The sequence below is a fragment of the Zonotrichia leucophrys genome, chromosome 7, assembly GCF_028769735.1.
Source record: "Zonotrichia leucophrys gambelii isolate GWCS_2022_RI chromosome 7, RI_Zleu_2.0, whole genome shotgun sequence".
NCBI lineage: Eukaryota > Metazoa > Chordata > Aves > Passeriformes > Passerellidae > Zonotrichia > Zonotrichia leucophrys.
Genome location: NC_088177.1, coordinates 31,794,618 through 31,815,833, shown reverse-complemented (window position 1 = coordinate 31,815,833; position 21,216 = coordinate 31,794,618). Strand labels below are relative to the sequence as shown.

Genomic DNA, 21,216 nt, shown 5'->3' with positions numbered 1-21,216 from the left:
GGACAGTCAGGCAGATAGCAGAAACAGAGAAAATCAGTGCAAAAATGCTGTTGAATGTATTTGATGAAAATGTTTCAAATTCTAGCAAGTGGTTCTGACTGTCTTTGTTCGGGGGACTAATTTTAACTAATGTTTGTGTTCATGCCAAATCCATAAATGCTTAGTGCCATGTCCATAAAAGAGGGTATATTTCAAATGTAAACAAAAACCTAATCTTAAGAAGTTATTTTGATCATAAAATCAAGCACAACAACATTAAGAAACAGAGATCACCTTATCCTCTTAAGAAACAATCAAAAGGCTTGAGAGTCTGGTCTGAGGCTGCTAGACCTGTTAGGTACAAATTAAAAGCTTGTCTTGGTAAATAATTACAAGCAGTTTAGCAGTTAAGTTGTCTTACTGCTTCATGTAACCACTTACACAAGGGACTTGGAAGAATAATCACCTACTCCAAGATCTCTTGGCCTCTGACTGTTCACTAAAAGGTTCTGACTCAAATTTTTATGCTTATGTTTTTAACCGTAAAAGTTTAGATCAGTGGAATATGCTGTTTTCATGAACTGTTTATTGAGAATTAAAAGATAATTATCAGCTGCTGATCATGAGATGGGCTTTCACTATGTCTGTGGTCAGCTGCTTGGATTACCTATGGTCATCTGCAAATTTGCAATGATTAATCAGTTAAGCCAGCAACTCCTGTCTTTTCAGCTTTGACCTCAGTGAAGGAGCACATGGCTGGTTTGTTCCCATTTTGGTTCAACAAAAATGAGTAGAACTTAAAATTGTTGACTTTGGGGGAAAGTCAGGCAGAAATTAGCAAGAATCATCCAATTCACTGGATAGTTAGTGTTTCTTTCAAAACCCTCTCAATTATAAAGCCTCAAAAGGAGTACTCTGCCCTAATGAAGAGGGAAAAGGTGGGAGGAGGAGAGGCAAAGGCAGTAAAATGTCCTGATCATGGACTGTATGACAGATTGATTCATACTCCATTTGTCACTCCTTTCTCAATGAAACAATTCCTGGTCAATTTATCTTCCCCGGGAAGATGTTGTATATGAGCTGGCTGTGACAGCTGTAGAGGAAAAATGTAAATGATGGCCTGGTTACATCAACTTATTTTCATGGAAGAGTAAGAAAATTTTGCAGTGATGTAACTATACATATGAAACAGACAAAACAGGACACAACTTCCAGATAGCCACATGTAGTGTTTTTTCAATAGATTGGATCTTCCTCTAGATTCTCACACTCCATGCACCTTTGTATGTTAAAAAGGCAACATTTGGTCTTCAGACACTGAGCAGCTTTCCCATAGCAGCACAGCAAGCACTTGTCACTGCAACATTTATATTACTTCTAAGGAGGCATTGACCATTAAATACACTTGCCAGATGGATTTAATTGCCATCAGAATTGGTGGCAATTCTCAGGGTTCAGTGACCCTGAGCAATGAAGTTAAAGTCTCCAGTAACTTCAAACCAAAAAAAAAAAAAAAAAAAAGAAACCAGTACATGGTTCAAACTGTGAAAGGGGAATTTGAGGGCACCGTCAGTTCTTTTTCAGTTCTTTTTGGGGATAAATGGAAAAGTTAGTTTAAAAAAATCTGTATTTTTTTAGTTTATATAATCCTTAATTTATAATGATTATAAACTAATACACTTTTTTTCCTCTTTTTAAATTTGATATGTGTATTTTTAATTTCAAAATATAGAATATATTTTCCCTTTAAAATATCCTTATTATTTTTAACCTAAAATAGTTTCCCAAATTTCATTAATATTTTCTCCTTTTCCCTCTTATCATTAAGGGATATCATATGATTATTTTTTTGACAAGATGACTTTTAGTGTATCTCTCCATCTCTGCTTTTCCCAAGACCCAATGGCAATTTAGCTTCACCAAAGAAGGAGAAACTGTGTGAATGAAACATTATTTCCACAAACATTGTAAAACTGATTTTCTGTTATTTACTTCATACCATTTTAGAATGGTGAAAAACTATTTTGCTAACACTGTATACTAGAATCAAATGAGATTAAAATTATGTGACAATCTAATTAAACTAATTTGATAATTGCTTTTTATCCTTTCTGTGTTATAAAGTGTCAAAAATCTTGAACAGACCTTTATTTGAATGAAACTGTACTTAGTCTGTTTAGAATTAATGACAAAGTACTTGTTAGCTGGGATAACAAAGAATTGGACCCTCTACAAAAATAACCCTTAATTTCATAGGTATTTTTAATCTGCATGATGTAACTTTCATTTTCAACACAATCCATTTACTTGTCCAAAAGATCATGTGATTGTTGTTGTTATATGACACCATTATTTTCCTTATAATAATTTAGTATACAAGTGGCAGCCAAATTATTCTGTCTCTTTTCCAGATTGACAGATGAGAAACTGTTCCTTAATTTTGAAAGAGCAGCCTTAATGTGTTTCATGGTCTAATGGGAGATGGTGATGACTTTTTCAGCCGAATATGTCAAATTGATGGGTTCAGGCTGATGACCCTTAGGGACAAGAGATGCCAGCTCTGGCAGGGCACTGCGCACTTACTGGCAAATATTAAAATAGGTAATGACTTTTTTTTCACTCAGAATGGCCTCAGTGTGATGCATCTGATATTGTAACGGGCCAGAGAGCAGCTTGAGCAATTAACATATTTCTAACATGAAGTTTTCAGAAGTTGGTTCGACTCATTTTTACAGACGCAGCTGCAGTGAACCAGTTCTAACTATAGCTTGTAAATTAAATTGGTGTGCTGAGGTTAATAGATTAATGATTTTCTCATGAATGCAGTGTGTTGGCAAGGCGCAAATATAAACCAAAGGGCAAGGAGGACATACCATAGTTGCATAAACAATGGAGGTGTTAAGACTTCATTAGTTTTTCTATACTAAGTGTGTGATAAGAAAAGTCCTGCGTCAGTGGAGAAAACAGGGACACATTAGGACCTGCTTTTCCAGTCAAGAGGAACCATGGCTGCTAAAGAGCCCCTTGGAAAGGAACAGTTATGATAAATACATTTCTATATAAAGAATATTTTAAAAAATTAAATTGCAGTAGTTACGGAAAAGGTTTCTAACAACTACAAAAGCTGCCTAGTGGACTCCATATACTCCTCAGTGCTTTCAGAAGTTTATAATGTTTTACTGAACCAAATCAAATACCTGAGTATCATCTTGAGTGGAGGCAATTAGAACCTCACCTAAATTCTTTACATAAAAAGGCAGTCCTCTTTTTAAATTACAACTTTTTAAAAATGAGGCAAGATTAGTATGGTATGTTGTGCTAGGTCAATTGATACATGCCAAAAAATAGGCAAAAATTTACTAGACTCTGAACTACTCACTAAGCTGCATTTCATTTGTCTTGTTGTAACCAAAGTTATTTTTCAAATGTATGGAAGAAGCAAAGAACAATCAATACTGAGGTAAAACCCTCCTCTGAATTCCGTCTCTATCTGGCCTGAGCCATGAACTGGATTTATGAACTATCATTCAGTTTGAACATCTCCCTTGTTTACTGGACATGCATGGATAGATAGTAGGAATGTTTAAGACAAAACCATTAAACATTTAATATCCAAGTTCTAACGACACATTTCAGCCTACAGACAGAGACTGCTTACACACCACTGCCTGCAACAACTCAGTCAGTATTTGGGGTGGTTCTGCAAAGCAGAACCCTGGATCTACTGAGGTAAGGGTGGGCTGTTCCTCACCTGGAAAGTCCCATTAGCAGCAGATTTTCATAAAGTGATTAGGTGAGCTGATTCGAGATGAAATCTTCCTGTGTGTTTCCTAGCCCGCATGCCTAAGAAAGCCCTGAGAAGGAAATGACTGCCTTAAGGATTTCAACCCATCATTCACATGGATTGAATAAATTTCAACCACTTCTCATGCAATGAACAGGAGCATCAAGAGAGAGAATAGGCTGCGAAAGAAAGCACTTAAAGACCTACTTGAGTGTAATTTAGCAGCCAAGGCTTTGTCTGAGATTGTAACAGAATGGAGCATCCTGATAAGAGATGCTGGGGTTGTTAAGAATCAAAAGCACAAGCTTGTGGGTAGGAAGATCCTGAAAGACAGGAGCAGGAGCAGGAGCAGGAGCAGGAGCAGTGCTGCCTGACTGCTGTCGAGTGGCTTTGAAACCTGTGTTGTCAGAGCTGCTTATCACACACAGATATCTGTATATTCACTCAGCCTGACAAACTCCCAGATGCAGGATCACCCACAGCTGCATGGGAACCATGACAATGTGAGTTGTAATCTCGGGCTTTTCATTCTCTACTCCACACTGCCAGCTTCAGCCTGGAACTTTATTTTAGGGAATTGGAGAGGCCTTGAGAAGTCTGGGATAAGGTCTTCAGTTACAGCATCAAATTGTCCTTGTGGATTGCACAGTAGAGATTTGGCAGTTCACACCAGTAGATTGGAGCTATCCTGTAGGGTCATTCCCATGCATTCCTGTCAAATGTGCCAAATGGGGGTCCCCTTGCAGATACGGTTTTCCTTCCATGCTTTTCCCACGTGTAAATCCATAGTAATTAAGCATGTAGGTGCTTAAATTGTTGATTAAGGTCCTGAATAAGAGCCATCAAGAGTAAAAATACTGGATTTTTTTTTTCTGGAAACTAATTTAGCAGGCAAAAATGATGCCTGCAAATTAGAAAGCTTGAAGCTTTCTACAAGTTTATTCTATGTGTCACAAATAATAACCACAGAATCACTTAAAAGTATTGTTTCCTGCAAGGAGCAAGATCTAAACTCTGAGCTTTCTATGCTAAATGGAAGAAAGTATTTGGGGGATGAATATGCCCTTTCCCACTACCATGTAAGTTGAACAGCTTGTCAGTTGGAATATCTTAACATGGTCAGGCTTCTAAAGTAGAAGTCTTGCTCACTGATAAGTCTTGCATCTTTATCAGGACTGCCATTCTACTTTGTATTTTCCGTAAAGACCTGTTCTCTGGTGTCACAAAATCATGCCAAAACCTCACTTTCCATCTACAAAGCACATTTAGTCCTTGGCATTGTAAAGAACTGGAAAGATTTACTTGAATGAAGCTCAGATATAAAGAGAAAATTTTAACAAAATTTTTTTTTTAAAGTCATTGTCATAATTTTGGGGCAGGAAGTGATTTATGGCTTTTAGTGGTTCAGATTTGCAATTTATAGAACAAAAGAAATCATTACAACTATCAGAAAAGTGCATAATGAGAATAGGAGAGTGCTGAACCTCAAGCAATGATTTTCACTCCTGGACCAGCCCGCTTCAAACAAGTGTTCCTTAGCCAAAATGGAAGGGTATCGATTAAAACTAGGGGGAGGAGGAGAACTACTAAAATTCATAAAAATCAATTTTTATTGGAAAATTGCACCTGAAGGAGGTAGCTTAACAAATTTAGCAGGAATGAGTCACCACTGGCTATGCTAACATACAAGTAAGTTGCGCTGGTGTGCCACCTGTGAAGCACAAAACCAGAGATCTACATGCAGTATTTAAGTCAGGAATATTTCTAGGACTTTCACAAGCTGCTGCCTTCTCAGCAGGATGTGATTGATGAGAATGAGACAGGTAGCAATTGTCATTCTATTGCAAAAATTCCTTATCTGTAAGTTTATGAGCAAAACTGGAATTTGATGAATGTCAGGTCATGACACAAAAGCATTTCTTTCTTATTCTGGCTTTAGAAACATATTCTCCAGCAGCAGACAATTTGATTTGTGTGTTCTGATCTTGATTTGGTCAACTCATTCTGATGGCCAGAAATTTTATGAAAAACATGTTTCCCCACACTCTTTTGATTTCTGTGTGTCATGGTAACCAGCGGCAGTAAATAACAGCAATGTTCAAGCACTTTCAGAACCAGATTGTAGCTGGACAAGAGCCAATATAACAGGGAGAGGAAGTTTCGCCATGACAATATAGCAGCATATAAGACAACAGATGTCCTTGGAACAAAACAGGTTCAACAGCAGCTATTGAAGCACAGACCTCTGAGCACTCTGCATGTGAAGAGGAGCAAAGAAGGTACAAGAAGGCCAAAGCCATTGCTGAGCTAAATGTTCCTTCAGGAAGCTGGATGTCTTTTTTGCCTCAGAAAGTGAAGGTTCAGTCCTCAGTAGTGCAGGAATGCACTGTATTTCTCACACAGACTGAGTTTAGAGAGGCCATGCTGAGGTTCCTGGCCAAGCACGGATTCCCTTCTGGACAGCAGCCACTGTGTCACTCCTGCTCAGGGAAGATGGTCCCATTCCATCCCACATGCCTTGCGTGCTCCTCAGCCATATTTCAGGAAGGACGACACTGCTTGAACCTCAAACAACACCGATACTTTCACACCTGCCTAGCAGTACTGTAACATTGCCATGAATCACATAGCTATTTTTGGACAAAGTGATATTTCAGAGACAGTGAAACAGGGATTAAGAGGTGTCTCTGTGCTCTACATCAACATTGCTCCAAAACTGATCTGGGGAGCAGACCTTGACTGTGTGTCTGGTCATTGGTGGTATCTGCAATGTTCTGGCACTCCAGCTGATGCAGCCAAAGGAGGTCTGGGAGCACAGCAAGCCTGTTCTGTGGCCAAAAGGAGACACACAAAGGAGTAGCCAGGCCCTGGTTCTTGTAGTAAAATGGGAGCTGTGGTGGGAGAAGCCACATCACGGTGTCAGCTGAAGGGCACAGCTCTGCCAGATTAGCAGATCTGTGCCAGCTGTACCATAGCTCAAGATGAGTTCTGCATTCTGCTGCAAACCTAGAAAGGTGGAAACGAAGACTTTTCTGCAAAGTGATGATACTGTAATCCATTATCAAAAAGCACTGTGATGGCAAGTCCTAGAGATAAGGCTTGTTATCTGAATCTGAGAGGCACACCAGAATGCCAGGTATGAGCAGAGAGTTACTCATGAACCTTTTTTTAATTAAGGGGATAATAATTTGATCTGGAATTAATGTTTGGCAGCAAGCTGTTGGCTTGGGAAGCACTTTGGAATTCACACCTTCAAGTGTTTGATTGCTGCAGAGGAGCCTGCTTTTTTGGCATGCAGCATGTATTTGGTGTGTGAAGAAATACAGAGCATTTTGACCTTGAGGCAATTAATCTCTTCTGAGCACGTGGGTTTTGAATAGACATAGACATAATAAGAGTTTTTAAATTACAGAAAATGTGCTCAATCTTTCCATCGGTATATAGATGGAAGAAAATGTGGGAAGGATCTCTGGGGGAGAGAGAAGCGCTCTTACTTTCTGAAAAAAAAGCACCTCTCATGTTTGAGAAAAGGTGGATGCTTTGAATCTCAGCTCTTCTCAGTTTGCTGCAAACTGATGTTAAGAGACTGGACATGAGCAAGGAGAGTTCTGCTGATAGTGTTTTGTCCTTGAATCATATATACAGATATAGCAAAAGGCAGCTCAGGTGTCAGCTATAGTGTCACTTTAGAGAAGGATTTCAAGTTACATTTTCACCTTTTCCAGAGAAATTTTTATGTACTCCATTTACCAAAGGGAAATTTTAAATAAAATTTTAAATAAATTACAATCCGAATATGTTATTTGATTTAACAGCACTGAATTCAGACTTACTCCACGTGGGGACTGTGTTTCATACCACACACATGAGAGGCTTGCTGTGATTTCAAATGTAAGCTGTAAAGAAAACAAATGCAAAGATTAAAAAGAGGACATTGCAGATAAATAAATACTAATTGAAATCAATACACATAGATTAATTTGCACCAAATCAAGATCCAGACCATGCTCTGAAGAGCCATAAATGGGAAAATAAATAGACATCAACCTTTTTTCCCCCAAAACTACCTTTCTGAGAGTAATCACAGTACCTAAATGCTCTTAATTTAAGCATTCACTGGAGGATGTTCCAGGTAAGTGCTCATAATACACAGTAGGTGTTTCCCTGGGGGCCATGATGGTTTGCATAATGTGCTAGCTATTTCTTTTCCAGTGCTGTGATAGCAGAAAACTGTTACAGTAAGGCTAACTCTAATGTGAATTTTCATAAACGTCTTTTGCTAACAATATCTATTGATTAAGTTCCAAGTTTCACAGGTTAAAATAATACAAAACTGCCAGTATAGTCGCTGCTCCTCCAATTTCGTTTTTATAATTAACTTTTTTATGTTCTATTCTATTTATAGATGGAGAAGTGGAGAGCCCCACAGCTGGAGCAGATGTGGCTGTTATTGGAGGTGAGTAGCAGACCATACTAAGCAGCACCATAAGAATTAAACCAGCAGGTTTGTTGATTTCTTGCATTTTGCAAAACCCCTGCTTCGCTGACAAGACAACAGGAGTGGCACAATTAGAGTTAATTAGGCCAGTGGGAAATCTGCTCCCAGAGGGGCTATTGGCAAGATAACAAGATGAGATAATGAGCACAAACCATACACTGAGCAGTACCACCCTCATCCATTCCCCATTTTAGGACAAAATACCAAGCAGTCCAGCAGAAAAGTCAGTCTCTGATTTCCCTGGAAATCCAGTATTCACTGGATCAAGCTTGTCCTTCAGCACAGAGCTGGTGCAGCACCTTTGATTTGAGCGATGTTAGCTCATACCAGCTGACCCTTTATTGTTGCAGAATTCACCACACTCTATTTCCTGGTGTTCCATTAAAGCTCTCTCATGCATTTAAACTAAATACAGTTGTCAGAATAAATGAGCAGAGCTACGTTCACGGAGTGAACCTGTCTTTTTATTTTTATTGTGTTTGTTCATTTCCATGCTAACACACTAATTTCAGTCATTCACAAGGGGCTATACCAATCATTAGTGCAAATTGGTGAGGTTCTGCTATATTTCCCTCAGGTCCCATCTCCTGTAACTTTAATTTCAGCTTTCTATGAACAAGAAGCAGGTAAATTGATTTGTACTTAGTCCCCTAGGCTTATTAATATTGTGCTACATCTAAAGCCTATTAGAGCCTCTTGTGTCAGGGGATACCACTGAGGTCCTAAAAATTGATGAAGCCCACGCTGCAACCATGATATTATTTTCAACTTGAAGTTCTTTGTATAAGCGATTTCATTTCTGCTAGCAGTAACTTTACGTTCCAGAACCAAGCACCATGAAATCTGGGGGATAATGTTAAGGCTTTATATATACTATATCTTTAAAGACAGAGTTATAATCTTTATTTGCCCTGCTAATATTCTGTCTATTCCTATGGTTTTATGCCAGTAGGGTATAAACACTCAGTTTACTGATGCTGATAAACCTAAAGCTTTGGAGATACCTACTCTTGCCACTTATCTTGAATATAGGATGCAGAAAAAGGGTACTCCACCTTCCTGTCGTTGTCTCTGCAGAAAAGTAGGCATTTCCAGGGAGCAATTCTTCTTACAAAACATAAAATTCACTTCTAGAAGAAATGACCCCACACACACAGCAGGGAAAGCCCTAGGAATGTTCTGTTCAAGTTCTTTTTATTGTGTATTTCTTTAATATTTGGCTTATTCCTGGATTCATATGAATATAGAATCAGCTCAGTATCATGTACTCATACAGAATCACAGCAAAAACGTTTATAAGCACATTTTGGATCCATGAAAAAAATAATGTTTAAAAATTTAGAAAAGACACACAAGTTTAATAAACTTCAAAATACTTAATTTTTTTCAGAATTTTTAAGTCCATAATTTGATCTGGGAGGAAAGGGATAGAGTTTGTAGGTCTTTTAAGAATGGACTTGTCATGAACTTGTCTCTTTTAATGGACTTCTACCTTTCACAGTGGAAAAGGATCATTAATTTCCTTTTTTTCACTAGGAGTGTTTCCATTCACCATTTAGTCCTATGCACATTGAGGTCATCTATAGAAATTTTTGTCCAGTCAACACATAGCTGGAAATTAATCGAGAGGACAAGAAAGATCTACCCAGAACCTCTTTCTTCTGCCAGGTGCCACTTTCACATTCATTACAATCAAACTTTCTTAATTGGAGCGCAGAATGAAATGGCAGCTTGCAAATACAGAGCAGTTCCACAGCTCTTGCTATTTGTTTAATGTTCCTATGAAATGCTCAGTGTCCTGAACATTTCCTGAAATTGAGAACACTTGAGAAGGCAGTGTTGGGTTGTCTGCAGCACCCCCACCCCGGGTGTATGTTACCAGAAGGATGAAAGAAACCCATTGGTTTCCCTTTACGGTCTTTTATTTCTCCTCATTTGAAATGAACTTTTAGCTCCAATATATTCAATCAAATCAAGCCATTGGTTTAAAAGGAAGCTAGTGAGAATTTTTGTGGTATTCCTGTAGTATCTATATCCCACCTTGGTTTTTGTAGCATGTTCTGACTCTGCAACAAGCAAACCCCTTATGACACACGGGCTTTTCCCTACCCAGCGACTCAGGTCATGACGTCTGGCTGTGAGACACTTCTCATATTTTACCACTGGTGATAGATTTAAGTGGTTTCTTTGCCCTAGGTGTGATTGCTGCCGTGGTATTCGTCCTCATCTGCCTGCTGGTGGTGATGGTGCGCTACATGTACAGGCACAAGGGCACCTACCACACCAACGAGGCCAAGGGAACCGAGTTCGCCGAGAGCGCCGACGCCGCTCTGAAGAACGACCCCGCTCTCCAGGAGGCAGTGGATGAGAGCAAGAAGGAATATTTCATCTGAGAGGCAAGGATTTCCATGGAGACTTCCCCGGGGGAATCAATCAGAAATGTAACATCAACAGAAGTACTGAGAGGTGGATAATACGAGGATACAGGCGAGCATCCTAATTGAAAAGTATCTCTCTACTTTTTTTTGTCACTGGGTTGTTTCTTTTCCTCTAGCAGTGAAGAACTAAATGCCAGATACTTGCCTGTTGATTTTATTAGCAACACAGCTGGTCACAGTTGAAATCAATATCAGATAAGAAGAAACAAAATCTCAGTATGAGTGATACACCAAAACCAGATAAAGATAGCAAATGTCAAGCCTTGACATTTGGTGAAAATAGCAGATGCCAAATGAAAACATCCTCTTAGAGTTAATGATGCATCCTATTCTGATATGATGAAGAACTACCTGAAATTGAATTTCAAATGGTAACAGAACAAACATTAAACTAGATAAAGGTGACCTAGCTTGAAAAAAATAAATCTGTAGCCCAGATATCCCCTCCCATCCCCTTAAATGTGCATTTTTATTGGCACAGGTGAGTTGATGTTGGTTTTTGGGGGGATTTACACTGGGATTTCTTTTTTTAATATTTGAATTTTATACATATATAAAAATCAAAGACACTTCAAAGAAATAAAACTCTTGGAAAACATGGAAAAGGTAAGAGTGAAGGATTTATTACTGACTTTCTCTGCATGGCAGCTTGAGAACTGCAAAATGCTGGAATTTACACTGTAGTATACAATAGTCAGTAGATGTACAAATATGATTCCAGTTAGTCTGTAGGTTTTCTGCACACATGCATAAATAGATAGATATTAAAAGGTAAAGCATCCTGGTTTGAGCAGGCCCTTTGAAACAATGGAGCTCAGCTACATTTTTTCCATGTAAGATATTTTTGCCTGAATATTTATTTATTTATTTTGCATTAGAAAATTCTCTGAGTGCCCGCCAGCAGGATTGTAGATTTTTGCAGGGAGAGGAATGCAGTTCTGGTGCAGATATGAGTACATCTTTCACAAATGCAACCTTATGACTGTCACTATAAAGCAGCTTGTTCATCTGCGTCCCACTGGCTTTATTTCTCACTCTGTGTGGCTTCTGTGTATCCTTTGCAGTGTGCTAGACCAGAGAATTACACTGACATCTATGCTTTATAATAAATAAATAAATAGATTATTCATGGTGGGTCACATGAAAAGATCTTATTCCTCACCTAAGAATCAACGGTGATGAGTTTATTTACCCCAGTAAGTTGGCTTCCTAATTGAAGCCCACAATTACCTCCAGAAATAGGATAATTGTTCTCTGCACCTGCTCATCCACAGCTGTCATGGTGCCCTGGACTACTGAAAATAGAGGTGGAGAAATGCAAGATAACAAACAAGATACTGATGAGCTCTGCTCAAGCTGATATATTTTTTCCTATGCTTTGATCTATATATGTGTGTACATTATATATAAGTCATCTACAGCTGTGCTTTCAAGACACTGTTGCTCATTCTTGGCACCAAAGCTCTGGAAAGATTCTGGACTTGGTGTTCATTACTGACATTGGCCTCAAAAATGCTGTAAGAGATCCGTGCAAGGTAAGACTCTGAGGACCCAACTGAAGAAACAAGATATTTTTGTCTTTCAATCACAGTCTCAGTTTTTGGTCAGTACTTGAAGAAGATGGACTCTGAATTATTTTTAGAATCCCAATACCTTTAATTTTGAATGTTAAATCTACGTGTTAGCATTTTAACCAAAGAATGTGAAACTTGTGCCAAATTTATTAAATGCTTAAGATACTTTCTGTAACATACCATTGCAGAACCACATTGTATTCTGTGGCTAGTGCCGTGTACAATGCACAAAACATAGAGCTGAAATATTTGATATTATGCACCTATCTCCTTCTTAGACCAATTAATATTTTAATTATTTTAAAATATTAATAATTTTTAAATCATTTTGCTTCTGAAATAGGAACTATTTTATTTCTCTAGGACAAGTGTTAGAAAAAAAAATCACCAATCTTAACTGTAAGACTGAGTTTATAAAACTGAAGACCCTTGATCCTCCAGTTCAATAAAAATATAAATATTTCCTTTGGGAAAAAGATAACTGGGGTGATTTGAGCTCTGCTGCATCTCCCACAAAAAGTGTGGGAACACCAAACAATTTTCCTCCAGCCCTAGAAGGACGTATAGAGGACGACCAGCCTTTTGTCCCCTTTCATACATTCAGAATATGTAACATTATCATAACTGTTAAAGAAAATTGACTTAACAGAAAAGTGTGATGGACATAGGTAATAAATTCCTGCCTCTCTCCTCAGTCATGAATTCTGGCTTTTGCAAGTTGAGCTTGCAGATTTTAATTAGACACCTGTGTAGTACCTGTTACACACGGGAAACTGACTTGGTGTTTCTTTTGGTGTGGGTGTGAGCTTTTAAATTATGATTTAGACAAAATGCCACACTGGAATTGTAGAGGCCAGATTTTCTGTTGGTATAGCATGAGCTCAGTGGAGCTCAGGCAGTTCTTACCAGTTCAGTCAACTTCAGACTTGGTGTCATTGCTTCCCTTAAATCTCAACTGAATGCAGCTTCTGGCCTCTGACTATATCCCCCCTTTGTAGCTTAGTTAACTATCTTTATCCCATTTTTCCTGTTTATCTAGGCTGACAAACAGTCCAAGCATTCAGGAACAGCTTCCCTGTTGGCAACAAGCCACTTTGAATAGTTGGGCAGCAGCACTTCTGTCATGAGCTGTGGTTTTAGTGAATTTATTTCTTTACTGTGTCCTTCTGGGTTTCAGGGCCTTGTTTAGAAATTTAGAAATTACTCAAGCACACTCAACAGAGAGAAGAACTGGTTTGTGGAGATTTTCTGTTTCTTTGTTTTCTTCAGGAAAAACTTAGCTTTGCAATGAAGAAATCTCATGATATCAGGCGACTGGCACATTCTAATGGCCTCATCCTGCTGTTTTTTACTCATACAATAACTCTACTGTCTTGAGTCATTCAATTTAGTTGTAAAAGGAGTGCATTACAAACTTCCTATAACTTTAACAACTAATTAGCAAAACATCCCTCTGCAAGCAGCATGCTGTGCTGAAACAAACGTTGTGTACAGCGCTGACACATCTCAGTTGGCAGCCGTAGCTTTCCATCACTGATGGTTAAATGATTTTTACAGTTTGCTGCCTGAATAGAATAATTAATGAAACAGATTCTTCTTCCCCCACATGTGGGGTCTCTCTAATGCTGTGGCCTGTTGTCCTGCAGCTCTTTGGTGCCTCATTTTCTCAGCTGTGGCTGCTGTTCTTGCTTGCACTCCCTCAGCTCCCATCTGGATCTCTACTGCCTTCTCTGTGGCAAAGGATTAGCTATTTACTTACGTAGTTATTTACCTGTTTTTATCTGTGAAGTTGCTCTGCCCCTCTGTGCTAGCCAATAAAAATTTTCAGAAGGGTTTTAGGTCTGGATTGCCAATGCTACATCAAATTTGAGCAAACATGACTAATCTGACCTGAGACAGATTTACAGAGTGATCACATTTGCCACATTTTTACAGAAAAAAGGTCTAAAAATAGCATTGTAAGTTCTGTAGTTGTTAAATATAATGCTATAAATCTGCAGCGACCATCTCCAATGTTCCTCCCTAAAAAAGGCATCATTATGATGATCCCTCAAGCCACTTGATTTTGTCCTCATGCCTTAAAGCCCTGTGAAAACTTGTTGAATCCCACTTTGCATAGGAAGTCACAGGTCCACATTTACAAGTATAAGTAAGTCATTTTTCAATGATGTATGGGAAAGCAGTGCACCAAAATGACCAATATGTGCTGAAGTTGGCAGGCAGAAAATAAATATGATCCTGTAGGAACACATGATTTTTTTTAAGATATCTGGAAATTACAAAAATTAAACATAGTATTTCTGGTGACATTAGTGAGCTTTAAGAGCGGGTTCATGAAGCTTTCAAATTCTTTCACTGATAAAAATAATCCCTTGCAAAGGGAAATTTACCTCCTTTAAACCATTACTTTTTGTCAGTGTTTGAAAAAAGTTTTCACAGATTCAGAATTCTGACATGCCGTCTCAACGTCTTGAGCTCAATTTCTTCAATAACTTTATGAGCATAACTGACAGTCCTCCCCTGCACAAACATGACTGCTTGCCCATCTCAGCCTCTGAAGCATCATTACAGCTCAGCAGAGTAATTCTGTCCAAAAGAATTCAGTCCCAGTTGTGTGTCTGGCTAGCCAGACCATGGACCTGGTGTGCATTTTTTCTGGGGCTTGGCCTCTGCTGTTCCAGGTTTTCCCCAGTTCCCATATGCCACTGCACATTAATACAGACCTGAGGAGAATTTAGTCAGCCACTTGTCAAGGAAACAAGGCATACGGAAATATACCGATGTGTAATTTTTTTTCTTTTTAGAATACCATGACCAAATCACTTTGGGTTACTATTAAAAATAGGACTGTGGGATTTCTCAGAACATCAAGTTTTCTCTTAAATCAAGTCTGGGGATCACGGGGGTACACCAGCACATGGAAATAAAAATGACTATTTTCTTTCAACAAGGAATGTAGACAAAGTGCTGAAACATTTATAGTCCCAGGATAAGCAGAAAACAGCTGCACTACTTAAAGCCTGCACAAATTCCTTACAGAACAGAGGAAACAATGAGACAAGATGCTGAGAAAATCAGTAAAGAGGTGCAGAGCAAGAGAAGGTAATCTGATGTCAATAGGGATGGAGAGAAGTTTTTCTTCAAATAAAATAGATATTACTGTTTGGATAAATCAGTGTATTTCCTGACTGTAACTGCTGACAACAAATTTCTTTGAATTTTATGAGATGTTTTCTTTGAATTAAATGAGATGTTTGGATTCCTTGTGTGTGCAAATCCAATCAAAAAATGATGGTACATACAAACCAAGAGGACACTCACATTAAATGTATTAAAAGCTGTTTATTGCATTTTCTAAAATCTCTCGTTCTTCTCATAAGAAAGCTTTGTATGTTTAGAAAGTGCAGAAGCCTCACAGCAGCAGCTCATTCAGGACAGAGTACTAAATACTTGAACAAGCAATGGACTCACATCTGATGTCTGGAAATTTGGGTATATAAAGGAAGATAACAATACCAAAATAAAACATAGATGGTGAGCAAAAATTCCAACCATATTATAAAGAAGTTAGATATTTGTTGCAATAGAGATCTTTCTCTAATTAAGGACAGTAGTATTGTAAGCAACTTAAAATAAGGAATCTTTATGCTACATGCCCATTCCCTGTGTGGTTGGGACAGAATCCCACTGCATTCAGTGGGACAAGCATTTTATTGATCATATTTATCCTCCCTGCAAAAAAGTTGTATTTCCACACAGGTCAGAAAGAAACACATTAAATTAAAATGCAATCTTTATAAGTGCTGATCTTTCAGCACAACTTCTTGCCTTTACACCTTTTCTATTGTTTCAAACTGTATGTGTAATGGAAAATAGCTGATATGTTATACTAAGTCTATTTGGATTGCAGCATTGCTATGAAAAGAATGGAAAAAAGAGCATCCAAAGCTTACTGCTGATTTTATGTTAAAGCTGACTATAATGTTTGTATTTACCAAAGCTATTAATACACTGATGGTGTAAATCTACTATATTTTGAATGGAAAAAAAAGAAATTAATAACTTTATAATTAAAGTTCTAATTTTTAGCATTTAAAAGGCTCTTCTCATATTTTTCTTCTTTTTCAAAACATCATAAACTTTTAGAATTGCCAATTACATTACTTTCATGTGAATGTAGATCAAAAAGGAATCGTCAGCTAGAATTTTTCTTAATAGAGCATACAAACCCTAAAAGATATACTGCTGGTGTTTGCATTAAAAAGACAGAGAAGCTTTTGATGGATTTGAGAAGGAGTCAACCTTCAAATGAGAAATCAAACAATTGTTCTCTTTGAAGAAACATTACCCTGTGGATGTCAGTGTGGACCTGTGCACTGCTCTGTGATCTACAGCATGGTACTCTTAAAATTCTGGGCAGATTATAAACATCTAATGGCTATTTGCTGTTGGCTGACCTGCCTTCCACCCAGCTGGCACCAAATGTGAATACTTCTGCTTTGTTCTTCCTGCTTTCCACACAACTTATCTTTTATCTTAATACATCCCCAGTTTAAGAGTATTGAGAGGATATGGCTGGTATAACAAGTATTGGAATAGAATCATAGAATTGATAAGGCTGATGATCCTGCTGGATCATCACATCCAACCATTAACAATCTTGCCGCTGCCAAGCCCTTTTTCAAAGATCGCTCCTGTCAGTGAGTAAAGCTCCTTAGGTAATTTGTTATTGGGTCAAGATGGAACCTCAAAGTGGTCAAACCTGGAGGGTCCAGAAGGACAGTGGATCACCTCAGTTTTGATATCTGTGGAGAAACTGTTCCAATGGGCCTTTACCATGGGATTTGATGTGTAGACTGGAGGCCAGCACCAGCCAAATGGTTCATCAGCAATGTTCTAATCTGAAGTAAAGATAAGCAGAGAGGAAATGCTACTGAAGACTATAAACCAGATCCTTCATTATCAGCCAGCACACTGTGGAAACTGGACCTTGGCTTGTTACCACATCAGACAGCAGGATCCAGTGTTATTGGAGGTGCTTCCAATTTGGCAGCCCAAATCTGTGGTGTCTTTTACTGTTACCAGTGGCCCTGCATGGCAATTCCATGGACACTGGCCATGGGGTAACTGCCAAGGAATTATCAAAGTGTGCTCACACCAAAAGAATCTTTAATGGATGGCCAGTTATTGACAAGCTTACAGCAGAAACAGAGGTGAATAAAGAAAAGATTAGCAGATAAAGGGCAGTACATGAAAATAAGAGCTTTCAGAATGAAGTGCCATCACATAGCATCACCTTACACATACATATTATTTACTTCATACCTATTTTGTCAACCTAAAGCTTCAGCACAAGATATTTTGACTACATCAAGAAAGACCTCGAAGTAATAAATCTGTCTCCCAACAAATATTTTGATTAACATTTCTATTTCAGCTTCAAAAGAAAGGTTTCCCACCTTAGCAACTAATCTTGCTAGGACTATACACAGAGATGTTTCTTAATTTCTGATGTTTGCTTAATGACCAGGAACACCTGAATGGTCACTCACCAGTACCTTGTAAAGAAAGTATTTAATCTCCCTGAGGGATTGCTACCAAATTCACTTGGAAGGATTTCTCAGTGTGACATATGAGTATGTTGATGAAATGCAACTCAGCATCACATTCTTAGTTACTGGAAACAATCACCTTTATTCATTCTAACATCTAATGGAGTGATCAATAGTATTTTAATAAAGCCCCCTGTTATTCATATTTAACATAAATAAGATTTTATATTGTATTTCAATTAAATTACACTTTCTGCCATTCTTTACTGTCAGTTTTTTGCTTTCTTCTCCATTAATAGGTTTTTTGTTTCACAAATGCATGTGAGACCCTCAGGGCTCTCCATACCTTTTCTCATATTCCTGTAATGTTCCGCATAAATGGAGCCTTGTGCTCAGAATTTCTTCCATAGAGAAGAAATACCACTATTCCCTTCTGTTCAGCAGCAGCACAACTTACCTAGCAGAACAAAAGTTGAAGAATCAGAGATTATTACATCTCTCAGTTTTCTGGTAAAGAGATAAAGACCCTTGTTCCGTGAAGAGAGCTCAGGACTCTCTCAGTCTTTCTTCATGCATGACATGAGTGATGCTTCTGACAACAGGATGCAAGAAAGCAAAATGAAAAATGGAAGGCACAGCACAGAATCAGGAGCAAGTGCATTCCCCCGAACAGCAAGAAGCTGAACACTTGCCAAAAGCCCCCACAGAATTAGTTCTCTTTTTCTTCTCGTTCAATACTTCTCTCACCTCCTTCCCTGCAAAGAAACATCTGGCAGCTGTGCTTAACTTTAACCAGATCTCTCATCTCTGCAGCTTCACTGACTGCAATGAAAAATGGATTAGAGGCACAAGGATAAGAGCAAATAGTTCAGGATCAGATTACTTCAAACCTTATCAGACCCACCAAGTCAGCTCACTCCTAGCCTTACTCACAGGTATAAGTCACATGAGCTTTGAAAACCTGTCCTCATTTTTTCATTTTGTTCCAGCCCTCAAGTCCTGTTTTCATCCTCTCCTGCTATAGGATTAGGATTTTTCTTATTAGACTCTGGCTGAACTTTTCATGGATACAATCTTCAGGGGAGAGAAGAGAGTGTTGTTGTATTGGCTGTGGTGGGGTTTTTTCCCATACAAAAAAACTTAAAACTTGAAAATATTGTTTTGTTAAACTCTAGTTCATCAGGCTTTTTGGTAAGGAACATAATGGAATAGTTGTGAGTGAAGGTCATATTCCCAAAGATCAACTGCCTCCCCAAAGCATAGGGGCATTGAAGATTTAAAAGAAAACAGTACCAGAATATTTTTCTGACATGGATCGAACAATATCTTTCAAACTCAATTCTTGGCCAAAGTTGAATTGTTTCTGAAAAAAAAAAAAAAAAAATCTCAAATCTCAAAACTCCTCATAATTGTCTTTTCTCTGAAATAAAGAGTAAATAAATAATCAGTCTGAAGAAAAAGCATTTTTATTCAACCAGATGAATAGAGGTCATTATTCACTAAAACAATTTCTTTTCCAGCAGTTCTGTGTTGTACAGTAAAATTTGTTAAGACTGCACAAAGAAACTAATATTTGGTTTCATCTTCCCTCTGCAGGAACATTCATGAACTGTGTTTGTGTCATTTTAGCTAATAAACATTTTTTTTGTGCAGTGTCTTCCAGGGTCTTGCCCTTTCTCTCTCTATGAATTGTATTTAAGGTGGAGATGGGAAAATATATGTAATCATTCACTGTCTGGCTCCAAGTCCAGGCAAAAGTTCCCACCTTCTAAGTGCTCTTTTTCATTTTATTGATATTATTATGGCAAATTAAGCTGCTGAGAAAATTCTATACAGTTTCCCAAAATTGTATATTTAGCATGTATCTCTCTCAAGTTGGAATGCCCAGCCAAAAAGACAGCAGAGCCTACAATGAATTGGGAAAACAGGAATGAGAAACTCCATTAGTCCCATGAGGAATGCCTCTGCATGTGCCTTGGTTTATCCTGGATTTCAGTAAAGAGGGGGAGGTATTGGGGTTTTTTGCTTGTTTCTTTGTTGGTTTTGGAGGTTTTTCCCAACAGCAGTATGGAAAAATTGGTTGGCAAAATTCCTGATAGGAGTAAAATAAGATAATCCCTCCAAAGACACAGAGCCTTCTCCTCCAGCTGCTGGAATGCAGAACATACACATGTCCATTCTTAAGGTCTAATGCTAAACCCAAATAGAGAAAATTAAGCTTTGCTGCACTTTACCCAGTAACACCATTCTGAACAAGATCAGAGAATTATTTTTACCATTATTTTTACCATTTATTTTAATTTTTATTATCAGGGAATTAATACACACCCCAGGTGTGTATGCCCTAATTTTGGATCATTTGAGAGCCAGAAGCTCTGTAACAGAGCAGCTGCTTCATCCCATCTCTATCACAAGGAGCTCTGATATTTCATGTGTCTGATATCAGTAACCCCCACACCAACATCTGCCACCAGCTTGTGAGGGCCATCAGCTACTGACAAAATGCTTTCCAGAGGGTCTTATTACCTGCAGCTGAAACAGCAAAAATGGATTTTGCATTAACTTTGGCAATAGCAGAAAGAGGCCACAGATGCTGGGCAGAGTCCATAACTTGTAGGAGCAATTGGATCAGGTGTGGTAAAACCAGAGCAGCCGATGATCTTGAAATGCTGTATAGGTGAGTGAACACACAAACGCATAGACCTGGGAAAGCAATGAGTTTTCCCTGGTACCTTGGGAATAGTGAAAAGTGAATTCATACTGCCTGCCTAGCACCTCACTGTGTAAACACAGCTATATCCCTGTATTCAAGAGCAGCATGGCCACAAAGACAGGCTGAATTAACCCAGCCCCCTTTATCTGTGGTTGTTCAAACTCAGCTACAACAAAATCTAAGAGAAATCTCTTCTGACAGCTGAGTCAGAAAGCAGCAGGAATTGATGGCAGTCACTTGCTGTGAAGATCAAGCTGTGGCTCTCACAAATATTTTATCACCATAGAGCACAGAAAACCTCTCCATGAAATTCTCTGCACCTGCACACTGACAAGCAAAGTCCAGGCAAGATGTCCCTGTAAAAGCTTTGTTTTCTTATTTGTGTCCAGCCCACAAGCAGCTTGTATAAATTAACACAGGTCCCTTCACTTCAATACCATTCACTTCAGCTACTTTGACTCAAAAAACCACACCACAAACAGAACCAAAAGCAAGAAAACAAAAAAACATTCATGTAAGTTTGTCAAGGGCCAATGAACACATTGAAAAGGGAGATCTGCATGAAGAGAAGTTATGAAAAGGCTTGAATCCAACACTTAGGGCTAAAGTATACTTTTTGTTAGGCTTCCAGGAAAAATTAATGTTGCAATAGGTAAACTGGAGAATGAAAATGACCTT

The 21,216-nt window shown here is 38.3% G+C and overlaps 1 protein-coding gene across 1 annotated transcript in view; it reads left to right on the top strand.

The window, feature by feature from the left end:
- The window catches only part of GYPC (glycophorin C (Gerbich blood group)), a 29,191-nt gene extending 16,798 nt beyond the window's left edge, over positions 1 to 12,393 (top strand). The window contains exons 2-3 of the mRNA XM_064718413.1: positions 8,169 to 8,219; positions 10,458 to 12,393. Of these exons, the coding sequence (XP_064574483.1) occupies positions 8,169 to 8,219; positions 10,458 to 10,654 (248 nt within the window). The 3' untranslated portion in view covers positions 10,655 to 12,393. The remainder of the gene's footprint in view (positions 1 to 8,168; positions 8,220 to 10,457) is intronic.
- The last annotated feature ends 8,823 nt before the right edge of the window (positions 12,394 to 21,216 follow it).